Source organism: Nothobranchius furzeri, chromosome 2, assembly GCF_043380555.1.
Source record: "Nothobranchius furzeri strain GRZ-AD chromosome 2, NfurGRZ-RIMD1, whole genome shotgun sequence".
Classification (NCBI taxonomy): Eukaryota; Metazoa; Chordata; class Actinopteri; order Cyprinodontiformes; family Nothobranchiidae; genus Nothobranchius; species Nothobranchius furzeri.
In genome coordinates this window covers 49,190,469-49,212,470 of record NC_091742.1, presented here as the reverse complement: position 1 = coordinate 49,212,470, position 22,002 = coordinate 49,190,469, and the positions used below count along the sequence as shown (strand labels likewise).

The following is a 22,002-nucleotide window of genomic DNA, read 5'->3' as shown; positions in this document are numbered from 1 at the left end:
TACAGTGTGACGGAGCTGTCTTTATCTGTCTCATTTAGCTCATCACCGGTGTGCAGCAGGCGGCGGAGCGCCACAACCAGGCCTTCATGGCCCTCGAGGGTCGTTTGCTCAACAAGGAGCGCCGCAGACGCAAGGACAAACCCGGCCATTGGTTCGGCACCAGCACTCCTATTATCGGCCGGGGCGTAATGTTGGCACTGAAGGAAGGCCGGGTGGTGGCCGGCGTGTCGCCTCTGGCCAGCGACGACAGCCGCAAAATAGCTCTGGTGCTCAATGGTGCCCAATACCTGGAAGGCACTCATTACACTCAGGACGGGAAGGACTGTCACTACTTTGTGAAAGTAGGCTCTGCTGACAGCGACCTGTTAGCCCTGGGGCTCACGAACGGGCGGAAGTCACTGGAGAGCGGCATCAACGTGACAGTGAGCGGCCGCTCGAGGAGAGGGGTGACGGTGGAGTTTGCCGTTCCGTCGTTGGTGCTGAGCGTGCGGTACGGCCTCGCTGTGGATGTAGTGGATGAGGAGAAGGTAAGACTGTTGGAGCTGGCCAGGCAAAGGGCCCTGGCGGGGGCCTGGGCCAAGGAGCAGCAGCGTGCAAGGGACGGGAAGGGAGGTGGTCGCCTCTGGACTGAAGGGGAGAGGCAGCAGCTCCTAACGACGGGCAGAGTACAAGGCTACGACGGCTACTACATACTGCCCGTGGAGCAGTACCCAGAACTGGCCGACAGCAGCAACAACATCCAGTTTCTCAGACAGAACGAGATGGGCAGGAGGTAACAGCCCACACGAACATCTCTAGGTTCTGTCCCTTTTTCCTACCCAGCCTCCTTACTCCTCTAAAACCTACGGAGAAATAACCAACAAACGGGGTTACTCGTGGAACGCTGCAGGGACTTTTCAAACAGAATGACTTCTCTGAAAAACATATTCATTTTACTGCCACAGGCAAAAAATAAATAAAGTTTAGTCAAACTTTTTTTTTTTTGGAAAAAACTTTGAACGACTGATAAAAAAAAGCACTTAAGAACTTTAAGAACTGTTGCTTAATAAATAAGAAGATTCCCCTTTTTAAAAAAGATAGTGATATTTTCGCCCATATTTTTTGGGTCACACCGAGAGCTGAACGTGCGGTGGAGGAGAGCTCCGGGATGGAGGCTCAGCCGTCTCTGGATTAAAACAAAAACACTGAAGGCAAAAAGGGACCAAAGTGGAGGCGGAGCCAGTCCGGAGAGCAGCCGCTACCGCCACACACCCGAGGCAGAAATCCTAAACGACAGCATACAGCGTCTCCCCGTCTCAGGCCTCCCATCATCCACCACAGAAACACACACACACACACACGGGATGAAGGCGTCCTTTCTAACGAACTCGAGGAAAAGTAAAAAATGAGTGATGTCTGCAACGGGGGAGAAGAATCATATCGCTACGTACGTGTCAGAATACACTAAACCTTCAGGATGTTGCGTATACCGTAGATGCCGTAGTTTTGTACGTTTCAGTCGCGGTAGAATTGTGAGATTTTCACCAAGGCACTTCTGTACAGAACGATCAAACACACACACACACACACACCGCTCACAGAGTCTGGCAAAACATGCTAAGTTAGTATTTATTTGATTTGATTCTTTTTTATTTATTTATTCTTAGTACTATATGACAATCATGAATGAGTCGCCGGTTCTATTCCAAATGAACATTAATGGATTTTTTTTTCTTTTGTAAAATATGTAATAATTGCTCATTTTGGGTTTTTTGTATGATTTCAAGTTTGCTGACAGGAAATAATAGTCACCCACAAAAAATACAATAAAAAAGAGTAATTTATGTAATAATGAGGTGTTTTAAAAGCAGTTTATACTTTAAATAAAGTCTTTAAAACTGTGAAATCTGTTTTTTCGAAGTATATTTCGATGTACAGTGTATAGATTTACCTTTATGCAGCACAGTAGAATATTGTTCAGAATATCGAGTTTTATATTTCTAAGAGGAAGTGGCTTGTTAATGTGCGAAACCTTTAGCTGCTCTTATTACTCTAGAGTTTTGTGGCACTCGGATACTCCATTATCTACAATATCAGTCCAAAGTTTGTTGGTTTTCATGTTTACTTCTGTTGTTTTTATTGTTATTTTCTCTTTTGTTCGTTTGGAAGCAGATTGTTTCTGTCCTAAGTCCCAACAGCAGTAGCAGTAATGGATCCCTCTCACTGTGAGGAGACTCGTTCTGGATGTCATGATGTACCAAATCAGTATTATCAGAGGATGACTCACTGAAACCAGACTCTTCTGACAACCTTATCAATAAAACCTAATTGTTTACTTCAACTGAGCAAACTGCTTTCATCTCTTTTATGTGTTTAAAACTGTTTTTTTTGGGGGGGGGGGGGCATAAGGACGTCATCGTCTAGGACTTTCCCTGTGACGTGATTTTCTTTGAAGTGCTGCGGATATTTTAGAAAACTTGATGAAAATAAAAATATAGTCAAGATTTTACCATGTATCATCCTCACTGGTGAGATATGTTCTGTTTGTTATTTCTGTAAAGGAGAAACAACTTTTGTTGTTATATTCGATTGTGCTGCTGTAATATTTCTGATACTAATGTGTTTAAATGCATCACATCCTGTTAAGAACCAGTAACAGGTACGCTGGTTCATTCTCACAAGTGTGTAGCCAGCCAATCACATGACAGAAACCATTTAGGAGTCTGGATGTGGGGAAGATGACCTGCTGAAATGGGAGAAGAAGAGAGATTCAGGTGAACGTGTTGTGGTGGTTTGGTTTCCACCTACAACCATGTCAGAAAATCTCCAGTGGAGAGCTCCTGTGTGGGTGGAAATGTCTGGGTCTGGCGGCGGAACCAACCCAAGGCATACCCGAGTTAAGCGATTGCTTGGGGCCCCACACCACCAGAGGGCTCCTAAGAGCACCAGGATAGTGTAAAAAAATTTTTTAATAACTTTAAATTATACAAACCCAGTTATATCACACATGGAAAATGAATGATGTATTTTTTTCTTTAGTGTAATTTGGTTTCACTTTTTAGTGATTTCGCATTTCATATATCTTTCCCAAAATTTAAATTGTTTAACCAAAGTTTTGTGTTTTTCTTTCTTCGCACATTACTTTGAAATAATTGAATTAACTCGTTAACTGCCAGCCGTTCTCTGATCAGAAAGGCCCTGACTGCCAGCGCTTTTGAGCGTTTTAACTGTTTTTTTAACAGTCATTGTGCTCTATGATCATGTAAACACCAAAACTACCAAAAGAAAGAGTAGACTCACTTCTTACATCAGCAAGAATCAGTGTGTTTCTAGCTTTTTCTGTTCTTACACAATCCATTGTCAAAGTGTGAGCGGCAGAAGCTTCTCCGGTTAGCACCTCGCTTTTTCACAGCAGCATCCCAAAATGATCTCCTAATTCATGATCACATGACGTGTGACACACGGGTGAAGACCAGCGTTAGTGCCGTGAAGTTTATTCTCACGGTTCGGGGGCTTGTTCACAGGCCCGCCCCGTTAAAAAAGGAGTTAATATGCCACACATAAATAACACGCTGCGTTTTAAAATGCTAATTGATTAGATCCTTTGTGTTGTTTGATACTAATGTAAGGTTAACATAAAAAAACCTGTATGATGTAAGCTAATAACATAATCAAGCCTAGGAATTATGGGGGGCCAAACCTGCTTAGGGCCCCACAAATGCTCGGGCCGGCCCCGATGGGGGTGTTCAAACTTTACGAATAAATAGACCTCAGTGGCCACAAAATGTATTATTTTGTTATTTTAAAAATGCAAAACTTGTTTAACCATGAATTATTCTGTTTATATTGCTGAAAATGGGTCCAAAGCGCACAAATCTGAACATAAAAGTGTTCTACACAGACTAGGGGTTGCACTTCAGACACGACTGTTCTAGATGATACAATGGTAACAGCAGCTCAAATAGCTACTGGTTCCTACCAAGGTTTGCAGAACCACAACATGGACACCAGGTGTCCCTCCTGTCAGCTAAGAACAGGAAACTGAGGCCAACTCACACAGGATCACCAGAACTGGACCAGAAGAGACTGGAAAACCTTTTCAGGTCTGATGTGTCAACATGAAAGCTGGGGGTCCAGTCCAGTAGAACTATCATCTAATCTTCCTCTATATCAGTGATGTTATATTCTGGTCGTCAGGGTTCGCTATCCTGCATGTTTTAGTTGTTTTCCTGCTCCAACACATTTGGTTAAATGGTTAACTTACCTGCTCAGCAGGTGCTCGAGTTTGGCCGCAGGCTTTTAATCACCACTGGTCCAAATCAGGTGTGTTGAAGTAGAAAAACATCTGCAGGACAATGGCCCCAAAGGACCTGGATTATGGATCACTCCAACACAAACAATACAGGTGTGGATTTTCCTGCAACAGGGTGAAAATTTTTGATTACGGACCAAATTTGAGCAGAAAATAATCCAACACCTAAAATAATCCTGCTCATGTCTGCAAGTTGGTCCTCAGAAAACCTGGAGAGGTTTATAGCCAGGTCACGTGGCCCAAACTGCAAATTTATTTTAATGGGTTTATTTTCGTGTGTGTGTCCTGGTCTATACATCAAAGTGAGGACCAAAACAAGTTTTTTACCTGCAAACTGAGCACACTGGTAGCAAAGTGAGGACATTTTTCAAAGTGAGGACATTTATTTGGTCCTCCATTTTTTAGAAGCATACCAGAAGCTTACTATACCAGTTAGAGGTGTGGTGTGAATTAAGTTGTAGTTAAGGTTAGGGTTAGATCGGCATGGTGAAATCTCAAAAATGAATGGAAGTCAATGGAGGGTCCTCACTATGATAGACAGGCGTGTATGTGAGTGTGTGTGAGTGTGTGTGTTTCACCATACTTCATGTCTGGATAACAGAAAGTTTTACCATGTTAGGTACAGCTCAAAAACTTAAATCATGAAAAAGTTCATTATTTTTGTCACTCATATGAGAAAATGTCAAATTATAGATTTTAATCAGCAATAAATCGGATATTTGATTGTCAGTTTCTGACAAAAGTATTAAACTTTCACAATCTCAATTCAGTTGAATTCATTTCATTTATATAAATCACATTTTTTTCTGTAGTCTAGCAAAACATCCTGTAGACAGATAAGAGTACTAGGCTTTATTTTTTGTAGATAAATATGAAAACTATGCCAGGGAACAATATAAAATGTGTCTGAAGCTTACATATACTGCTAAGGCAGCTGATGTGTTGCAACTAATGATGACCAACACAGTACCCATCTAGTTTCCCTTTGATATTGAAAAAACACACACACACCCACGCTGCAATCTAACCAATTAAAAATAACACCATCTTCAATTTTAGCAATAAATTACTTTAATGCAAGACTCTCATCCAAAGCAAAAAGGCGTCCAACAAAAGGGGTTTCTGCTGTTGAGCTTCACAACGGTTTCATATCGTCAGGTTTATTTCCATAGATTCAGAATAAAAACAATAGAATCATTCCACCGGAAGTTTATGCAAAAACAGAACGTTTCAGCCATTAACAGTAATCAGACGTAAATCACTGGCGTTAAAAACATTGCATTCATTTTCATGATTCCATTCAAAGACATAAACCTGCTAAACAAATAGTGAGAAATCAAAGTGATACATTCCAGGCATCAGCTGTTTAAGGATGGCCCCGTGGCTCAGTAAGAGCAGGGGTTATGGTGAATTGTGGGAATGGCGGTGGGCCTTAGGTATAATGGGTGTGGTAGCAGGGGTGGGGAGGGGGAGGAACAGGCAGGCAGGGGTGAGACCACAAAGAGGTAATCATTGTAAAGTGCCAAAGAGCATCACACCAGATGAGCCTGAGATCCTCTCTAGGAGTTTTCCCACCAAACTGGTTCCAGTGCTAAACGTGGAGCCAGAACTCGCTTAGCTCCAGTTCGGCTTCCATCGTTCTGCCTCCAGATGGAAAACTAAAACCTTTCAGCCCAACTCTGTGTTTGGGACGGAGAATCAAGAACCAGAGGTGGGCTCAAAGAGACCAGCAACCAGTTAAACAAGTGTGGCTTTCTGTTTTCCACCATAACCTGCCTTTAAATAAATGCCTCATAAATAGTTTATAAACGCCGTTAGCTCTTTTAACGAAGGCCATTATGAATTATAAACACCAGCCTGAAACGCTGGATGTAAGTCCTGTTTGCAGTAGAGCTCACAAACACCAGAAAGAGCATTTGTGTGACCTGTTGTTTGAAACGGGGTTTATAAAACAGAGCAGGGACTTTAGGAAACAAATGCAGTGATGTGTGTGAATAAACGCTCCCCCTGCTCTGTAATCCTCCACTGACACTCATAATTCACCAGATGGAGACGCAAACGTTTACAGGAAGAAGTGGCTGTTTTTCTTCTAAAATACAAGATGAAAGCCAGCTCTACCATTAGCCTTGAGCTAGCACTGGAGCACCTTTGGTGGAAACACTCCCTTTTACTACCGTTTCATTGGTAGCTTAATTTGTGTGTGTGCTGATTGTGTGTAGGAACATAATTTGGGCGAGGAGCCTGAGAATCACGTTGCGTTTAGATGCTCATTTACAAGCTGCTACGGGGCAACCTACGGAGGGCTCGGCCCCCGCTGGGGGCTTCACGCCGAGCGGAGGGTCTTTCACGAGGGACTGAGGCATTTATTTATAGACAAGGACACAACTTGTAGAGGAAACAAAAGGAGAGCTGTAAGGTGGAGAGGACTTAAGGCAGATAGGGAAAAGGGTCGATGGGGCACGCTGCAGAGATGGGGGGAGGGGTCGAACAGTTATGTCAGCATGTCCCAGAGACAGCAGCAACACAGGGCTGTCCAGCAGGCTGTCAGGCATGTGTCTCCTGTGTCGTCCCGTCTCCTGTCTTCCACCACGTACACTGTGAAGAAGAACAGATTGAAAGGGTTAGAAAAGATGAGAGATGGGGCAAAAGAATAGAGAAAGCAATTAGTGATCTCTGCAATAAAAAGGCACAGTCGCAAAGATAATTCTCAAAATGATGCCCGTCACGGCTCCGGCAGTGAGTTCAAGGGTAACCACGGCTGATATGATTTCCTCTAATTACATTCCTCATAGGAGGCGTGTCTCCATGGTAACGCCATAGCAGCCAAGAGTTGTGATGGGATGGCAGGCTGGTGCCCATGGTGCTGCTGTGTCACTACAACACACAAGGCTGTTCCCTTTATACAGCAGTTGAATTCAGTCGTGTGTTTTTGTATTCATTAGAAACATTAAAAGTATTGTGTTGCTCACGTGGGAGCTTTAACAGATGTTCACACCAAAACAACAACAACAAGTCAAACAAAAGGCCTGCATGATGCATGCGTTTGCGTGATTAATCATTTATGTGGAACCAAAGCTGTTAACGGCCAGCGCTACCCGATAAGCAGCTCTAGTGACCCGCTGCCGGCTCCACAGTAAAGCCAGGGTTCTGATAACGACGCCACACAAACCCGATCGGTGTTTAACCAACGTTCAATGATGCTCCTCTTGATTTAAACAGCTCACAGCTAAAGGTTTAACCCACCAGCAGCAGCATAGCTAAAGTTAGTCAAGGACCTCACTCACCACGGTCTCAAACACAAACTGACGTTTAAATTCACTTTTTCATCATAAAGATTTTTTTCTTTTTTCAACTTTGTGAAAATGTTTACTGGATGCTAATTTGGGAGACGCAGCTAAATTGACGCCATCTTTTTTTGTGAAACTTAATTTCCAATAACAAAATTACTAGATGTCAACAAAAATACTTATTCAACAGAAACTTGATGAAATCATAATTCAAAGGCCCATCATTCTTTGAAGCACTACCATTCATACCAGACTTTTACAACTAAAATCATTTCATGCTGACAAATTAGGAAATTATAGACACTTTGATCAAATTTTGAAAATAGCCTCATGAGTGATGCAATATTGCTAAACGTTGCATAATCTCCCAACACCTGGAGTATGCAATGTAACTTTCACTTAAATTCGGGCCCTTCCGCTTGGTCTCCCAGCCTCCTAATCCTCCAGAACGTGGACGATTCTCATCATCAACCGGGCTAAACCACATCCTATAAACATTTTCATAGATCAAATAAACTAAATCAAACTAATCCGTTGTACTGTCCAACTTTTCTTGCTGTGAGGGTTTAAATTCCAAAAAAAAAAAAAAGCAGAGTGGAGGTATCTGAAGGCTAACTACACTTCCTACAAAAGATAAGACAATGGTTCATTTGTGTTTTATTGGCGTTTGGAGCTGACCTTTAGAAGGGGCTGACACTTTGCTTGTTAAACCACTAACCAGTGACCTTTAAAGCATCCCAAAGTAAAAGTGACGCCCAACTAAAACGACAAACCAACACCAAGTCTGCATATCAATTAGTGAAATTTACTTTAAATAGTATTTTTCGAGAACTTGTTTCAAAAATGTTTGTTCCACTTCTACTTTCAGTTGTTTACAAAAAGACTGGCAAGAAATAACGCCGTTGGACGGGCATAAATATCGTACTTTTTACTCTGGATGTTCTGATCACGATGTTGCTCGCGATTGTTGCTCATTTGAATTTGAGTCTCTGCTGAGTCTGAGTCCTGATCTTTAAAATACATTAAAATTGCACAACATACAAAATTCCAAATTGTCTTTTAACTTTTGTTTTAAATAATATTTACGTATTTTTCTTTTTGTATTTATGTGATTTCTTTAGTTTAACTCCCAAAAAACTAGCCTGGAAAGCCATCTTATATATGCAAATATATGGTCTGGCCATGAGCCATTGAAACGGCTCACTCATAGAGCTGGAAACGACTGTTCAGACCAATCGGAGCAACAATGTGACGTATTCACTGCTACGGATGCCAGTCGATGGGGCAGTCCACCATATACCATTGAAGAAGAACCAAATATCCCCCATTTTGAAATAAATTACTTGAAGTGACTATGTGTACCTTTCCTGGCGATAGGGGGCAGTACACACATCAATCATTGTTCCAGTAAGGCTTTCCCAACGGATGGCCATTAGGGTCAAAAATCCCTGGGAACACAAACTCCAGATAAATAACGAGCACATCAGACTCTCATCACCGGCAACGAGTGAAGAGGTAAACGCATAAAACAATGTTAATGAATGGTGAAAGTTTTGTAACCGTTTGTTATAAAATCAGTAAATGCTTTTGTCCTCGTGGGCTCCTGTAGAGGAAAACACTGCGTCTAACAGGACGTCACCTAGAGACTTAGACACCCCCCATGTATTTTAGACCCGATTTTTATGGTCATATGTTACAAAGCCGCCTATATTTTTCTAACATCTGGGCCTCATTTATTTAATTTTCAACAACATTTTTATGGATAATTCCAGAGATAGATGGTTAAAACTACACGTTGTCTCTTTAAAGCCATTATAACGAATCTGCAAACAAGCTAGGTTTTGAATGAAACACGGTTTCTTTCTGTTTCGGCTGGCTTGGCATTTTTGTCTGAATTGCTGCAGTAAACTGGAATTATTAGTGGTGGACTAGGACGTATGGAGACAGATTGTTCGCTGTGGTGACGCCTGAAAATTGACAAAAGTTTGTTTTTTTAAGTTGGCATATTAGACTTGTAGTGCTGAACGCAGCCCTGCCTTCTTCCACCACGTGAAATACCAAATTTTCACACGTTAGAAGTGGCTGCAGCACTGCATTCACTGTCCAGTTGAAAATACATCCAAACGGCAGACGAAACACCCAAAGAAACTTTACAGCTGGTTCTTTGCCAAGTTGGTTGTTGCACTTTTAAAGATTTCCGTCACGGTTAGGAAGTTTAATTAAAACTATGCTTAGTGATTTAAAAAAAAGCCAGACAGCCTGAGAGAAGACTGCTTTTACAAATCTGCAAGGAAGTTTGACACCTTGTTGGATGACTCAAGATTTCTGCACAGTGCAAACGATTAACAACCAATGAAGCAACGGTAGAAACTTCTCTTAATTCAGCTAAATGCAAAGAAAACTAAAAGTGCAAAAGAGCACTCTTAGAACAGATGTTCCAGCACCTTTTATTTTAAAATCACCACCTGTATACCAGTGGTTTACGGGACCATAAACCCCTTTAATTGTGTGAAGGCTATACTGGTCACAAAGCCTAATTGGTGTGTGTGTGTATAATGGAAGGAGATGCTAATTCTGCGATGCTAGCTTGCTGTGGCGGTGATGCAGCACTGATCCACCTCTCTTTGCTCTCTTTAGATCACCAAACAACTACAGCAGCTTAATAAAACTGCTTTGAGTTAATAAGGCACAGCTGATGAGTTCCAGGACTAGGATAAAACCAGACATCATCAAGTGGTTTCTGTGCTGCTGTGTTTTACACCACTAACCTGTGTTTTTAGGGGCTTCCCCATACATGGGCCCAGGAGGGGGTCCACCCTGCCAGGCATACTGTGGTTGTCCGGGGTATCCATACGGAGGCTGTCCTGGGCCAGCATAAGGACCCCCAGGTCCCACTGACCCAGGAGGGTAGTTAGGGTACGCTGGATTAGGCTGTTCCATGTTCACTGGATACCCCTGAGGAGCATACCCCTGGGGTGGGTACCCTTGGGGAGGTGGGCCCTGAGCTGGGTAGCCTGGAGCACTTGGGCCACTGCCTGGGTATGGAGGAGGCTGCTCGAAATTCATCTCAGGACTGAAGAATCACTTTAAACACAAGATACGAGAAACACAAACATGACGGTATAAAAAATGACACCAAATACTGCAGGAAATTAAAAACCTCCTGTTGGTCACTGATGCTGGGAAAACACTAATTAAATCAGCTAGCGATTGGAATTGGCCAATTTAAAGCTCGACTGATTCATCCAGATAGTTAAGCACTTAAAAATCCTTTTTCCTTAGAGGGGGAACGCACAGCTGACAAGGAGTTAATTTGCACATCAATGGTGTCATTTTTTTAATGAGGACTTAAAGTTTGCTAATTGTAATATTTGTTAAGTGTTTGAAAATAAAGAACCAGATGTGTAGAATTGAATTGAATAGAAAGACATCTAAGAGGAATCTAGATTCCTAACATCTGGTGGGTTGTAGTGAAAAGATTCAATTCAATTCAATTTTATTTATGTAGCGCCAAATCACGACAAGAGTCGTCTCAAGGCCCTTCACATAATAAACATTCCAATTCAGGTCAGTTCATTAAGCCAATCAGAAATAATGTTTCCTATATAAGGAACCCAGCAGATTGCATCAAGTCACTGACTAGTGTCAGTGACTATACAGCAATCCTCATACTAAGCAAGCATAAAGCGACAGTGGAGAGGAAAACTCCCTTTTAACAGGAAGAAACCTCCAGAGGATCCTGGCTCAGTATAAGCAGCCATCCTCCACGACTCACTGGGGACGGAGAAGACAGAGCAGATGTCAGTCAATAATGACAATGTCAATATTTAAAGTCAACTCCTAATTTTTCTGAATAAAGCTTTAATTTTTTTACTGAAATAATTAATTTTCCAACACGCCACTAATCTGCGCTGCACAAGTAAGTGGTAAATGGCCTGTATTTGAAATCGCGCCTTCTAGAGTCCTGGAGCCCCCCAAGGTGCTTTACACAATCAGTCATTCACTCATTCACACACACATTCACACACTGGTGGAGATGAGCTACGACGTAGCCACAGCTGCCCTGGGGCGCACTCACAGAGGCGAGGCTGCTGAGCACAGGCGCCACCAGTCCCTCCGACCACCACCAGCAGGCAAGGCGGGTTAAGTGTCTTGCCCAAGGACAGAAAGAACGGGGCGAACCTGCAACCTTCCGATCACGGGGCAAGCACTTAACTCCTGCGCCACCGTCGCCCCGAAACAAGTCAGTGGGGTTGGTTTCCAGTTGGCTCTGGTTGGCACCGCCCAAGCAGTTTCTAACTGTCATGGCGGGCTAAAAGGCTCTCATGTGAGCTGCAGTCTCAAAAAAGTATTGAAAGACCAGTGGAGTCAAAAGTATAGAATTACTTCTAACTAGCTGACAATAAAAGGTGTTTTGTTCACTCTGAAAGGTTTCTTTGTCCCACCTCAGCAGCAAAGTCATAGGGAGTACCGATGAGCAGCACGGAGCAGTCCCAAAGTCACCTGATGAACTCTGTGGAGTCGGAGAGTCTGTAGATAAGTCAGTAGCAGTAGTAGCTCAGGTGGTAGAGCGGGTTGCCTCATGATCGGAGGGTCATGGGTTCGATTCCAGCTCCCGCCAGGTGTATCCTGCTGTTGTGTCCTTAGGCAAGACACTTCACCCAACTTGCCTGTGTTAGTGGTGGTCAGAGGGGCCGACGGCGCCAAATGGCAGCCTCGCCTCTGTCAGACCTCCCCAGGGCAGCTGTGGCTATAAGTAGCTTACCATCACTAGCAGTGTGTGAATGTGAGAGTGTGTGAAAGCGTCTTTGGGTGTCTAGAAAAGCGCTATATAAGTTCAATGCATTATTATTATTATTAATAAAAGCTACACAGTACCAGCTCCACGTCTGCTGCTTTCATTCTCAGGCTCTCATTTTCCTTCCCAGTGCCAGCTATAAACCCATAAACTAAAGACATATTCAACCGGCTCATTTTATATTTTGAGGTGAGCAAAAAATTAAAACAAGTTCAAAAAGTTAAAGATAAACAATCTGGTTTAAAAGAGCGCTGTGAATGTTACTTTTTTTTGTTCTCCACTAACAAAGAGCTTCTAAATCCCTTTCTTCTGGGACAAAATATTTTTAAAAAGTTATTTTTACTGATGAGGAACAAATTAAATGTTCCCCATTCAGACAGAAATGATCAAACTAACGAAGTTGTACTGTTAAGTTTAATTCTAAAAGAATTTTAAAATCATTAAAAACAGAATGTCGACGGGTCTAAATTTGAATCAACCAAGAAAATGAATTAATACATCTAGCTTTCAGCTTTTCTTCAATCATAAGAAACCGTGAAACAACGTAGACTAGTGATGACGGAAAGAAGTTAAACTACTTATTTCTAAGAGTGCGAGACAGCCATCTTGAGCTAAACTGCACAATAAACAAACAAACAAACCAGGAGTGACATCAGCAATAACCTTTGGCCTGTTTTGTGGGAAAAAGGTCCAATGGCCTCTTGAGAAACATTAGGTAATGGAAATGCTGAGTATTTTTATTGCAACTCCATGTATCCATCTCTAACCATTTGATTCATCTAAACTAAGAGGAATATTCACACAGCAAAGAAGACTAAAGCAGCTGATCCTTAGCCTGGCAAGCCAGACTAAATAAATGTATTATTTACAAACTTTGCAAAGCAAGAATTTGGTCTAGTTCACTAGGCTAGCTGATCCTACCAGAGAGAGTAGAAGTGAACAGATCATTTGTTTCGGCGGGAAAGGTGAGACTGATAACATGAACCAGAGGTGGAGGGGGCTCTGGCCATACAGGTCTGTGCAGGAGGAATCTTCACACTTCATCCTCCTTTTCTTTCACACACAAATGTGACAAGTCGCAGCAGATCACACATTGCCATTGTGAGGAACCTATAGAATTCAACCAGATGTTTCAGTCGTCTTATTTTGAAAGCACACATTCCAGTAACTGTCTGCCAGGACCCCTAAACTCACGCTGTCAACTCGTATTTACCGTAGTTAATCAAGGGCGTTATGTTGATCAGGGACTATCTGAAGCAGTTTGTCCCCTCTCGTCACGTACATGTTGAATTTTATTGTGAAATTCAACAAGATGTTTCCTTACTTAGCTCCACCCATCTGTGCTGAAATTAATTATTTTTAATCAACTCCATAACCTGTTTCAGTCATGGTGCCACTTATTTACTTTTTACTTAAAAACTCTGGTCAAATAGTAAAATGTAGGTCTATAAGTTCATTTAATAAATGATACGTTTCACCTTGAACAAAAACAAACCGTATTTAATTAATTTTGGTTGATTTTTAATGCTAGCGTGAAGCATGCTGGGAGTGTTCCAATCAACCAGTGAGCAGCAGTGCTAAAAATAACACTTACCAAAGCTTTAGGTTAATATCAAACATGATAAAACTGGTCATTCGTTGTCAGTTTTACAGAGTTAGGGCTACACTTTTAGCACAGCTTTGGCGGATATCGGTTCCGTCGTTTTCTCTCGAATGGGCCTGCTGTGAGAGGGCAACAGTTTTTTTTCTTTTTTTTTTTTTGTTTTGTTTAAGAAATTAAACGGACTTTAACGGTATTTTTCTGAGACGACTTGCATGTGCTGCTGTAGCCCAGAGGTTGGGTAATTTAAAATGCAAAAACGACCGGTGTTAAGAGAAATTTGCGTAAACCTTGAAAATGTGGGTGCAATTATCAGTGCGTTTACATGCAGCCAGTAACCCTTTTAAAACCCGAATATTCACAATAACCCGGTTCCGCAGGTCCATGTAAACACCGCCAAAAACCCGGATATGCTCATAACCGGGTTTTTAAAAACCCGGTTACTACACCTGGGGTAATCCTTTTCTAACCCGAATGTTTGGTCGTGTAAACGCATATCGGGATATCCCCATCAAAGCGTGTGTTCTGCGCATGCTCTGTTCGCAAGGAATCTTGGTCTTTTGAGTAGCGAGACGTCTTGTATGCGCCAGAACACCGGAAGTAAACAACAAGTTGGGGGCAAAATGGCGAGTCGCGGCACAGCACCACACTTTTGGAGTGACGAAGAAACTAAAGCGCAAACAAACGCGGTCGCTATCTCTTCCGAACTGGGAAACATGTTGTTTTCACGGATACCGGAACAAGAAGAACCGGAAATGACACATATTGCGTCTGGACGTAGTCCATACGTCCTGACGCTACCCCAACGTCCGCATTTAAATCGGGTTATGCAAGTTAGAGGTAACTCTATTTATGCTTGTAAACGGGTTATTCTGATCAACTCAGAAACCCGAATACCGACCTTAACCCGATCATAACCCGGATATTGGCTGCATGTAAACATACTCTATTAGTTCTTTGTCAAAAACTCCATTCATTGCGCTGCTTTTTGCAGCTAAAGCTTTGTCTTTGTAAATGCTTTGGCTTGCAAACTGATGCAATGACCGACAAGGCTTTTTATTTATTTTATTTTTTAAATTGTTTGTATTTTCTATTGACATATCCATATTTAGCTACACAAATCAAAGATGTTACATCCAGCTTTTTTGTTGTTAATAGCCAAAACTTAAAAATTTTCCTGGCATTTTTTTTGGTCTGCAAACTCGTCAATGTGTTGTAAACAAACTACAGGCTGTGTGAATGACAGAGCAGCCAGTGACCACCAATAACGTGACGTGAAGTAACACGAAGAATGGAGCTGTGAAGCTCATCAACGAGGAGTTTTTATTGGGAAAGTACCAAAATTTTGTACTAAAAAAATTTTTTTTTGGGGGGGGGGGGGACGACAACAATACGTAAAATAAATTTCTGGCAATTACTAAAGAAGTACGGAGCCCAAGCTTGGTATGTTTGGATCCACAGAGAAGCAGGTACTGAAAAAGAGGCGGTAACCACAAACTTGTTACTAATAGATACAACCTGAAACGGCACCAAGCCGCACTGAAAAATATACTAAATAATATAGCTAGCCCGACTCTGGCTTCACTTCCTGTTTGGTTGCTTCAAGTTGAGAACGAGTAATTGGTTCACGAAGAGGGTGCAAAAGGGGGAGGGACACCAGAGGGCAGTTTGATGTATTATGATCCAATCAGTAGACAGGAAGTTCACAATGACTGGATGAGCTTTTGCCAATATTTTACATTTCAGAGGCGATTACAATTATTTTTTTATTATTTTTGGCAAAACACTTCATTTATTGTAGAGCAATATGACAAAAAACATCACCTTTAATCTCTTAATGTCCATTAGGTGGAGTCTGATTCAACAACCAGTCACTAATGGCTTAGGATGAAGAAGAGCAAAGATGCATTACAAACCAAAGTGCTAGCCTTCCGCTCTATAACAACCATAACAATGGAAAATGGGCTAGACCAACAACATAAACTCTACGTGTAATACCCAGGATTCCTCAGTCATGCCTTGTGTTCACTGTAAACAATCATATGTAATAATCACCAAACCATCTCTCCAGATAAATATAAAGCAGCAGAGATCACTTCGTCTGCTCCATTTAATTAAAACTAATATTGAACTTATTGGGTTTGAAGTATAACATCTTTATCTTTTTGATTAGATTAGATTTATCAAATAGGATTTTATTGTGGCTCTGGAAAATATTCCACCAGACACCTGGCACATTACACACTTATCTTCAAAGAGAGAGCCTATAAACATTAAACAGACCAAAAAAGGGAACAGAGTGTTTATGATACAAATAAGCTTGCCCTGTGTGGTGCCCTTTTAAAGATGGCTGCCATGGTGAAATCTCAGATGATGTTTCCGCCAGGTTTTACAAAAACAGCTGACTCAAATTGTTTCTGAATGGTTTCAAAGTCACCTGTGCCTCCTTGCAGCATCAAACCAAAATGTTTACTCTGAATGTCTTCTTCAATGATAAAGCAGGCTTCTGCTTTAGTGAGGTTCGTTCATAATTAGTTTAGAAATCAACGGCATTCAATTTAATTTTTTATTCACTCATTAAATCTCTAACCTCTGACATCATTTTCAAATCTGAAAAGAATAAATTTTACTTGGGAGGAAGATTTGTGCAGCCTCTGTTTTTCTTCACTGTGTGGCTTGGTCTGGGTCCATTTGCATGCCATTTGGTTTTCACCTAGCTAAACATCAGATGTAGGGTGATAGGGTGAAAAGCACTTCAAACCTTACAGATTACTTCTGGTTTTTTTATGTTTCAGACCAGCAAACAAATTTTAGTTTCAGGCAAATATATCCTGAGTTTATAAAATCCATTATAGTTGATCAACTGGCTGTGGTGCAGAAATATTTAAATATTCGTCCCTGAAGCAGCTCGCCACTCCGCTAAAAATAGGATTAAATTTTATTTTTGCTGCATGCTGCTTCTGGAACATGTCAATTGCCACAGTTAACATAGAACTAGACTGGAATTCGCACACGGTTTCAGTGTAAAATGCCTAATAATTTTCAAAATAAAAGACTACTGCAGCAATGCAATTTCATACCTATTTAGATTACGTCACTACATGTGACCTAATGGCGTATTTACTCCCAGCATCTTTCAAGGAGTGCCAAGGTTACCTTAAACAAAATATAAACGCAACACTTTTGTTTTTGCTCTCATTTTTATGAGCTGAACTCAAACATCTGAAACTTTTTCTACATGCACAAAACACCCATGTCTCTCAAATATTGTTCTGAAATCAGTCTACATGTGTGTTAGTGAACACCTTTACTTTACCAAGATAATCCATCCCACCTCACAGGTGTGGCATATCAAGGGGCTGATTAGACAGCATGAATAATGTACAGGTGTGCCTTAGGCTGCCCATAATAAAAGGACACCCTGACATGTGCACTGTTCAAAATACCATCAATAAAATGCACCTGTGTTCGTTATCCAAAATATCATACGCCTGCCCATAGCAGTACCCACCCTGCTATGGGCAGGCTGAGAGACTGGGTAGGCCTATCAGGATCTGCTCTGGAGTGGTTCTCCTCTTATCTCTCTGAGCGCTCCTTTTCTGTGGCCGTCTCCAAGTTTAAGTCCTCCACCACCTCCCTTACCCATGGTGTCCCACAAGGTTCTGTGCTGGGGCCTCTGCTCTTCCTCCTCTATCTGCTCCCTCTTCGGCACATCCTGAGCTCCTTCAAAGGAATCTCCTACCATCTTTATGCAGATGACATCCAACTGTGCATCTCCTTTAAGCCCCATGAGATGTCTAAGCTGCACCTGTTACACACCTGCTTAGACTCTATCAAAACTTGGATGGTGGGAACTTTCTACAGCTGAATGAAGATAAGACTGAGATCCTCATCTGTGCCCCAGACAAGCTGGTTCCCAAAGTCAGAGACTCTCTTGGTCAGCTTGCTTCTCACAACAAACCTTCTGTCAGGAATCTTGGCGTGACCTTTGACCCAGCTCTCACCCTGGATTCTCATATCCGTTCTCTTGTTCGCTCTTCCTTCTTCCATCTCAGGAACATTGCTAAGCTGAGTCTCGTTCTGTCCCGCTCTGAACTTGAGACAGTTCTCCACACCTTCATCTCCTCACGCTTAGACTACTGTAACTCTCTTTTCACGTGTCTGAGCAGAACCTCCCTGAACCGTCTACAGGTGGTTCAGAATGCCCGTGCTCGGCTTCTGACCAAGTCCTCCAAACACACCCACATCACCCCGCTTCTCCTCCAGCTTCACTGGCTGCCAGTCAACTTCAGGGTTCATTTCAAGATCCTGGTTCTGGTCTATAGGGCCTTACATGGACAAGCGCCATCTTACATTGGTGATCTTAGTCCCTACACCCCCAGCAGGTCCCTGGGGTCCAGTGACCAAAGCCTACTGGTTGTGCAGCACCAGGCTAAAGACCAAAGGTGACAGATCATTTGCTGCTGTGGCCCCCAGACTCTGGAACTCTCTCCCCCTGGGCCTGAGATCAGTGGACTCAGTGGTCTCCTTTAAAAAGCAGCTGAAGACTCTCTTGTTCAAGTTGGCTTTTGTATGACCTTCTTCACCTCTCTCTCTTTATTCTGCTCTCCCCACCTTCCTCAGGAACCACTGATTTCACGCTTTCCTATTCACTCTCTCTTTCTTTACATTTTGTTTTTTAATCACAATTGTCTATTTTTTGCTCATTTTAAATATATTTTTAACCATTTCCTAAATTCTTTTTTTTATATTTTTACGTTTTTTGTTTTTGTGAAGCGCCTCGTGATTTTTATCTTGAGAGGTGCTAAAGAAATTTTCTTCTATTCTATTTTCTTCTTCTTCTACCCCACCGCCACCATGGGCCACCCGTTCCACAACATTGACGTGAGCTCCTTCCTCTTCTTTTTGGTTTAATGGCAGATGGCATAAACAAACCATGACCATTTAAGTCTCAAGGAATTTTGTGATCTTACGTGTCCGGTGAGGAGGACGGCAGAAAAGCTGCTCTGCAGCTGAGACTCTCCCTGTGTGGAATATCGAATCACACGAGTAAACCATTCCGTTGTCGTTCCGTGCCACTCCTGCCTCCAGTGTGAAGGAGGCGTAAGTATGGCCTGTGGTGAATTTGATGTTTTTCCTGGTTCTTATGTTTCCATTTTCTAAAGCAAAGTCTGATGAGGGACAGCAGTAGCTCAGGAGGTAGAGTGGGTTGCCCAGTAATTGGAAGGTTGCAGGTTTGAGCCCGGCTCCCACCAGAAAATGCTGTTTTTGTGTCTTTGGGCAAGACACTTAACCTGCCTTGCCTACTGGTGGTGGTCGGGGAGACTGGTGGCACCAGTGTTCGCCTCTGTCAGTGCACCCCAGGGCAGCTGTGGCTACATTGTGTGTGTGAATGGGTGGATGACGGATTGTGTTGTGGAGTGCCTTGGGGGGTTGTAGAACCCTAAGAAGGCGCTGTACAAATACAGGCCGTTTACCCCGCTTCCTTTAACAAACATGTTCTACTAAAGAAATGCTCTGATCCTACAGCTCCAGGTGTGGTCGGTGAAACCGAACTCAGCTTTCTAAATGCTGAGGCTACCGCAGTTCGTAAGGGACACTGTTGCTTTTTATACAGTGGGCCGGGCTGGTTCAGAGAACTTTTAATACCTTTGATTAATTAAATCAGAATTTTAAAACTGCATGTTGTAACTTGGGTTCTTTATCAATTGATATTAGGGTTGTCACGGTAACCAGTGTAGCGGTAAACCCAGGTAAAAAAGTTAATAATAATAACTGTCTTGTTTTTTAAAAAGATGTATTATCTCGGTGGATTACCGTGGCTGCGGTGTAGGCGCGGTGACCCTTACCAGCCACCGTATCATCTGCTGAAGTTGCCGGCGGCACATGCGCACTTTGTTGTTTACGACCAAAACTTTCTTGAAGCTAAAGCTGAAATAATGGCCAAAGGAGGAGACGGCAGCGCTCAGGAAATGTATTATCCCTCAAAGAAGACAAAGTGGGAAGTACGGGCATCTTTTGGATATTTGAAGAACGCCGAGGGACAGCTGATAGAAGACGGCTATCCTGTTTGCAGCACGTGCAGAAAAAGTGTCTGTGAAAGGCAGCAACGCTTCAAATCTCATGACATATCTGCGTGACTATCACCCACAACTCTACAGTCAACGCAAGGCAAGCTAACGTTAGCGTTTTAGCTAAAATGCGTGATCCGAGGATTTGGGTTGAGGGAGAATGACACGAGTCGCTATATAAAGCAGCCGCAGCGCCGCTACCTGCATATAAACCGTGTCGCGGACACCGCCATGTTGAAATGACGCTATGCATTACAGGGCTCCCAGGGGCAGATAAGAGTTGGTCTCTCTCCGAGAATAATTATGAATTTAACAATGATTACTGCCTGATGACATTTTCCCACATCTGCAAAGCTCACTGGAAGGACACAAACCGAGGACAATATTTTCCTGATATAGGGTTTATTACTCAAGTAAGGGTAAAAAGTATCCGAGTAGAAGGCTACTTGAGTACTGAGTATCATCTGATCTAACATTTTTAAAATGATGACATCAAACAGACATAAAATAAGAAGTTATGGGCAAATATTGGTATTTTAAAGACTAAAGGGGAAACAGGTAGACAAATAAACAACATAATTACAAAATAAACATTTTAGGCTAAATTTAGACACAAACTGAGGACAATATTTTCCTGATATACAGGGTTTATTTAGTTGTCTGAAAATGTAGCACGTTTAAAAAAATACCGGGATAATACCGAAAACCGTGGTAATGTTGGTCACAATAACCGTGAGGTTAAATCTTCACGCTGTGACAACCCTAGCTGATATTGAAATGTTTGCTGATTTGAAACATTAGAAGACAACAAAAACCTGTAAGGGATTCAAATCTTTCTCACTGTAAATGAGCTCAACGTTCCCAAAACAAAACCATGGTGATAACAGGACCGCTCATGTGAGACTCAGTTCTAATCAGATGTGATGTGAACAGGATGCGAAACCACCTCAACATCAGGGTGACGTTCAGTCAGGCAGCATGATTAATCTGGAAATAATTAGACAAACGGCAACAAGAGGAAACGTGCCACTCATTTAATTTAACTCTATTTTCACATTGACAGTAAAATCTAAGTTTCATGTTCAGACTCAGAAACAGCTGTAAACAAGCAGCTTCTTTGTCTTCTGGGACCCAGAGCAGATAAAGACGGCTGTTAAAGAAGACACCCCAGTGGAGCTAATTAGGAGGATCCCGTTTATCTAACACAAATACCCACTCAGGGCAAACAACATGAACCATGACGAGCTAAAACAATATTAAGACTATATAACATCAACGAGAATTACTTAAAATGACCCCAGTGAGGCTAAAAATCATCATGTTAGCTAAATATTAAAGACATATTTGAATTATAAGACGTACTTAGTTAAATATCGAGCTAGGGTATAATTTTAATGTAACTAAAGTCAGCTAACAGATGTGGTACCTGCAGGCCATGGCCCAGCCCAGCTCTGGTGTCATAACCCAGTCAGTTCGCAGCAGCCAGGCTTAAAATACACATAAATGTAGAAGTGAATGGACATGTTGAACCGCTTACCTTATAATAAACGATAAGCAAAAGCGTCGTTGCGCACAGAAGCGGTGGTTTAGCGGGACACTCCTCCTCCGTGTTTCCCTTTTCCTCTCTTTTTACTGCAATAAGCGAACCTCTAGGCCCGGTGCGTATCGCGTTAGCTGGGCGTGACGTCATCTGTAGTGGGGAAACGCGCGAGAGGAGTGGGCAGCGGAAAATTTTTAAAAAGGGGTGGTCAGCGGAGCACGTGATTGGCTGGAAGACGCGACCAGTGGACGTGGCAACCAATCAGACATCAGAGCGATGACACAAAGGAACGCTCGGAGAAAAAAAAATAAAAACAACGACTCCGGGTCATATGACTTGTTAACAGATTAAACAGGTCAACCCCGCCACCTCAGTGAAGTAAACTACAGGAGAGAAAACAACCCGGATGAGTGCC

The 22,002-nt window shown here is 42.3% G+C and overlaps 2 protein-coding genes across 13 annotated transcripts in view; one reads left to right on the top strand and one right to left on the bottom strand.

The window, feature by feature from the left end:
- Nucleotides 1-2,320, top strand: part of tenm2a (teneurin transmembrane protein 2a) — a 374,562-nt gene extending 372,242 nt beyond the window's left edge. For all 10 annotated transcript variants that reach the window (XM_054738553.2, XM_054738565.2, XM_054738550.2 and 7 more), the window contains one exon: nucleotides 39-2,320. In XM_054738553.2, coding sequence (XP_054594528.2) covers nucleotides 39-776 — 738 coding nt within the window. In that variant the 3' untranslated portion in view covers nucleotides 777-2,320. The remainder of the gene's footprint in view (nucleotides 1-38) is intronic.
- A 3,019-nt stretch (nucleotides 2,321-5,339) lies between these two features.
- On the bottom strand, nucleotides 5,340-21,757 carry zgc:165573 (cysteine-rich and transmembrane domain-containing protein 1). Of its 3 annotated transcripts, XM_054738617.2 has the most exons (4): nucleotides 21,585-21,757; nucleotides 10,347-10,662; nucleotides 8,941-9,026; nucleotides 5,340-6,886 (listed from the first exon to the last, which is right to left on the bottom strand). In XM_054738617.2, the coding sequence occupies exons 2-3, from the start codon at nucleotides 10,642-10,644 to the stop codon at nucleotides 8,971-8,973; spliced, it is 354 nt and encodes a 117-aa protein (XP_054594592.1). In that variant the 5' UTR covers nucleotides 10,645-10,662; nucleotides 21,585-21,757; the 3' UTR covers nucleotides 5,340-6,886; nucleotides 8,941-8,970. The 3 variants fall into 3 exon arrangements, with proteins under 3 accessions (XP_054594592.1, XP_015813065.1, XP_054594584.1); XM_015957579.3 differs by lacking the exon at nucleotides 8,941-9,026 and having other exon boundaries at nucleotides 21,585-21,750; XM_054738609.2 differs by lacking the exons at nucleotides 8,941-9,026; nucleotides 21,585-21,757 and adding an exon at nucleotides 21,474-21,550.
- Nucleotides 21,758-22,002: the final 245 nt, after the last annotated feature.

Bases quoted from the DNA above. Each gene is read 5' to 3' on its own strand.
- zgc:165573 (XM_015957579.3), bottom strand. From the start codon at position 10,644: ATGAATTTCGAGCAGCCTCCTCCATACCCAGGCAGTGGCCCAAGTGCT. The intron at 6,887-10,346 runs GTTAGTGGTGTA...TCTTCTTCACAG, and splicing joins GGAAGCCCCTAAAAACACAG to TGTACGTGGTGGAAGACAGG.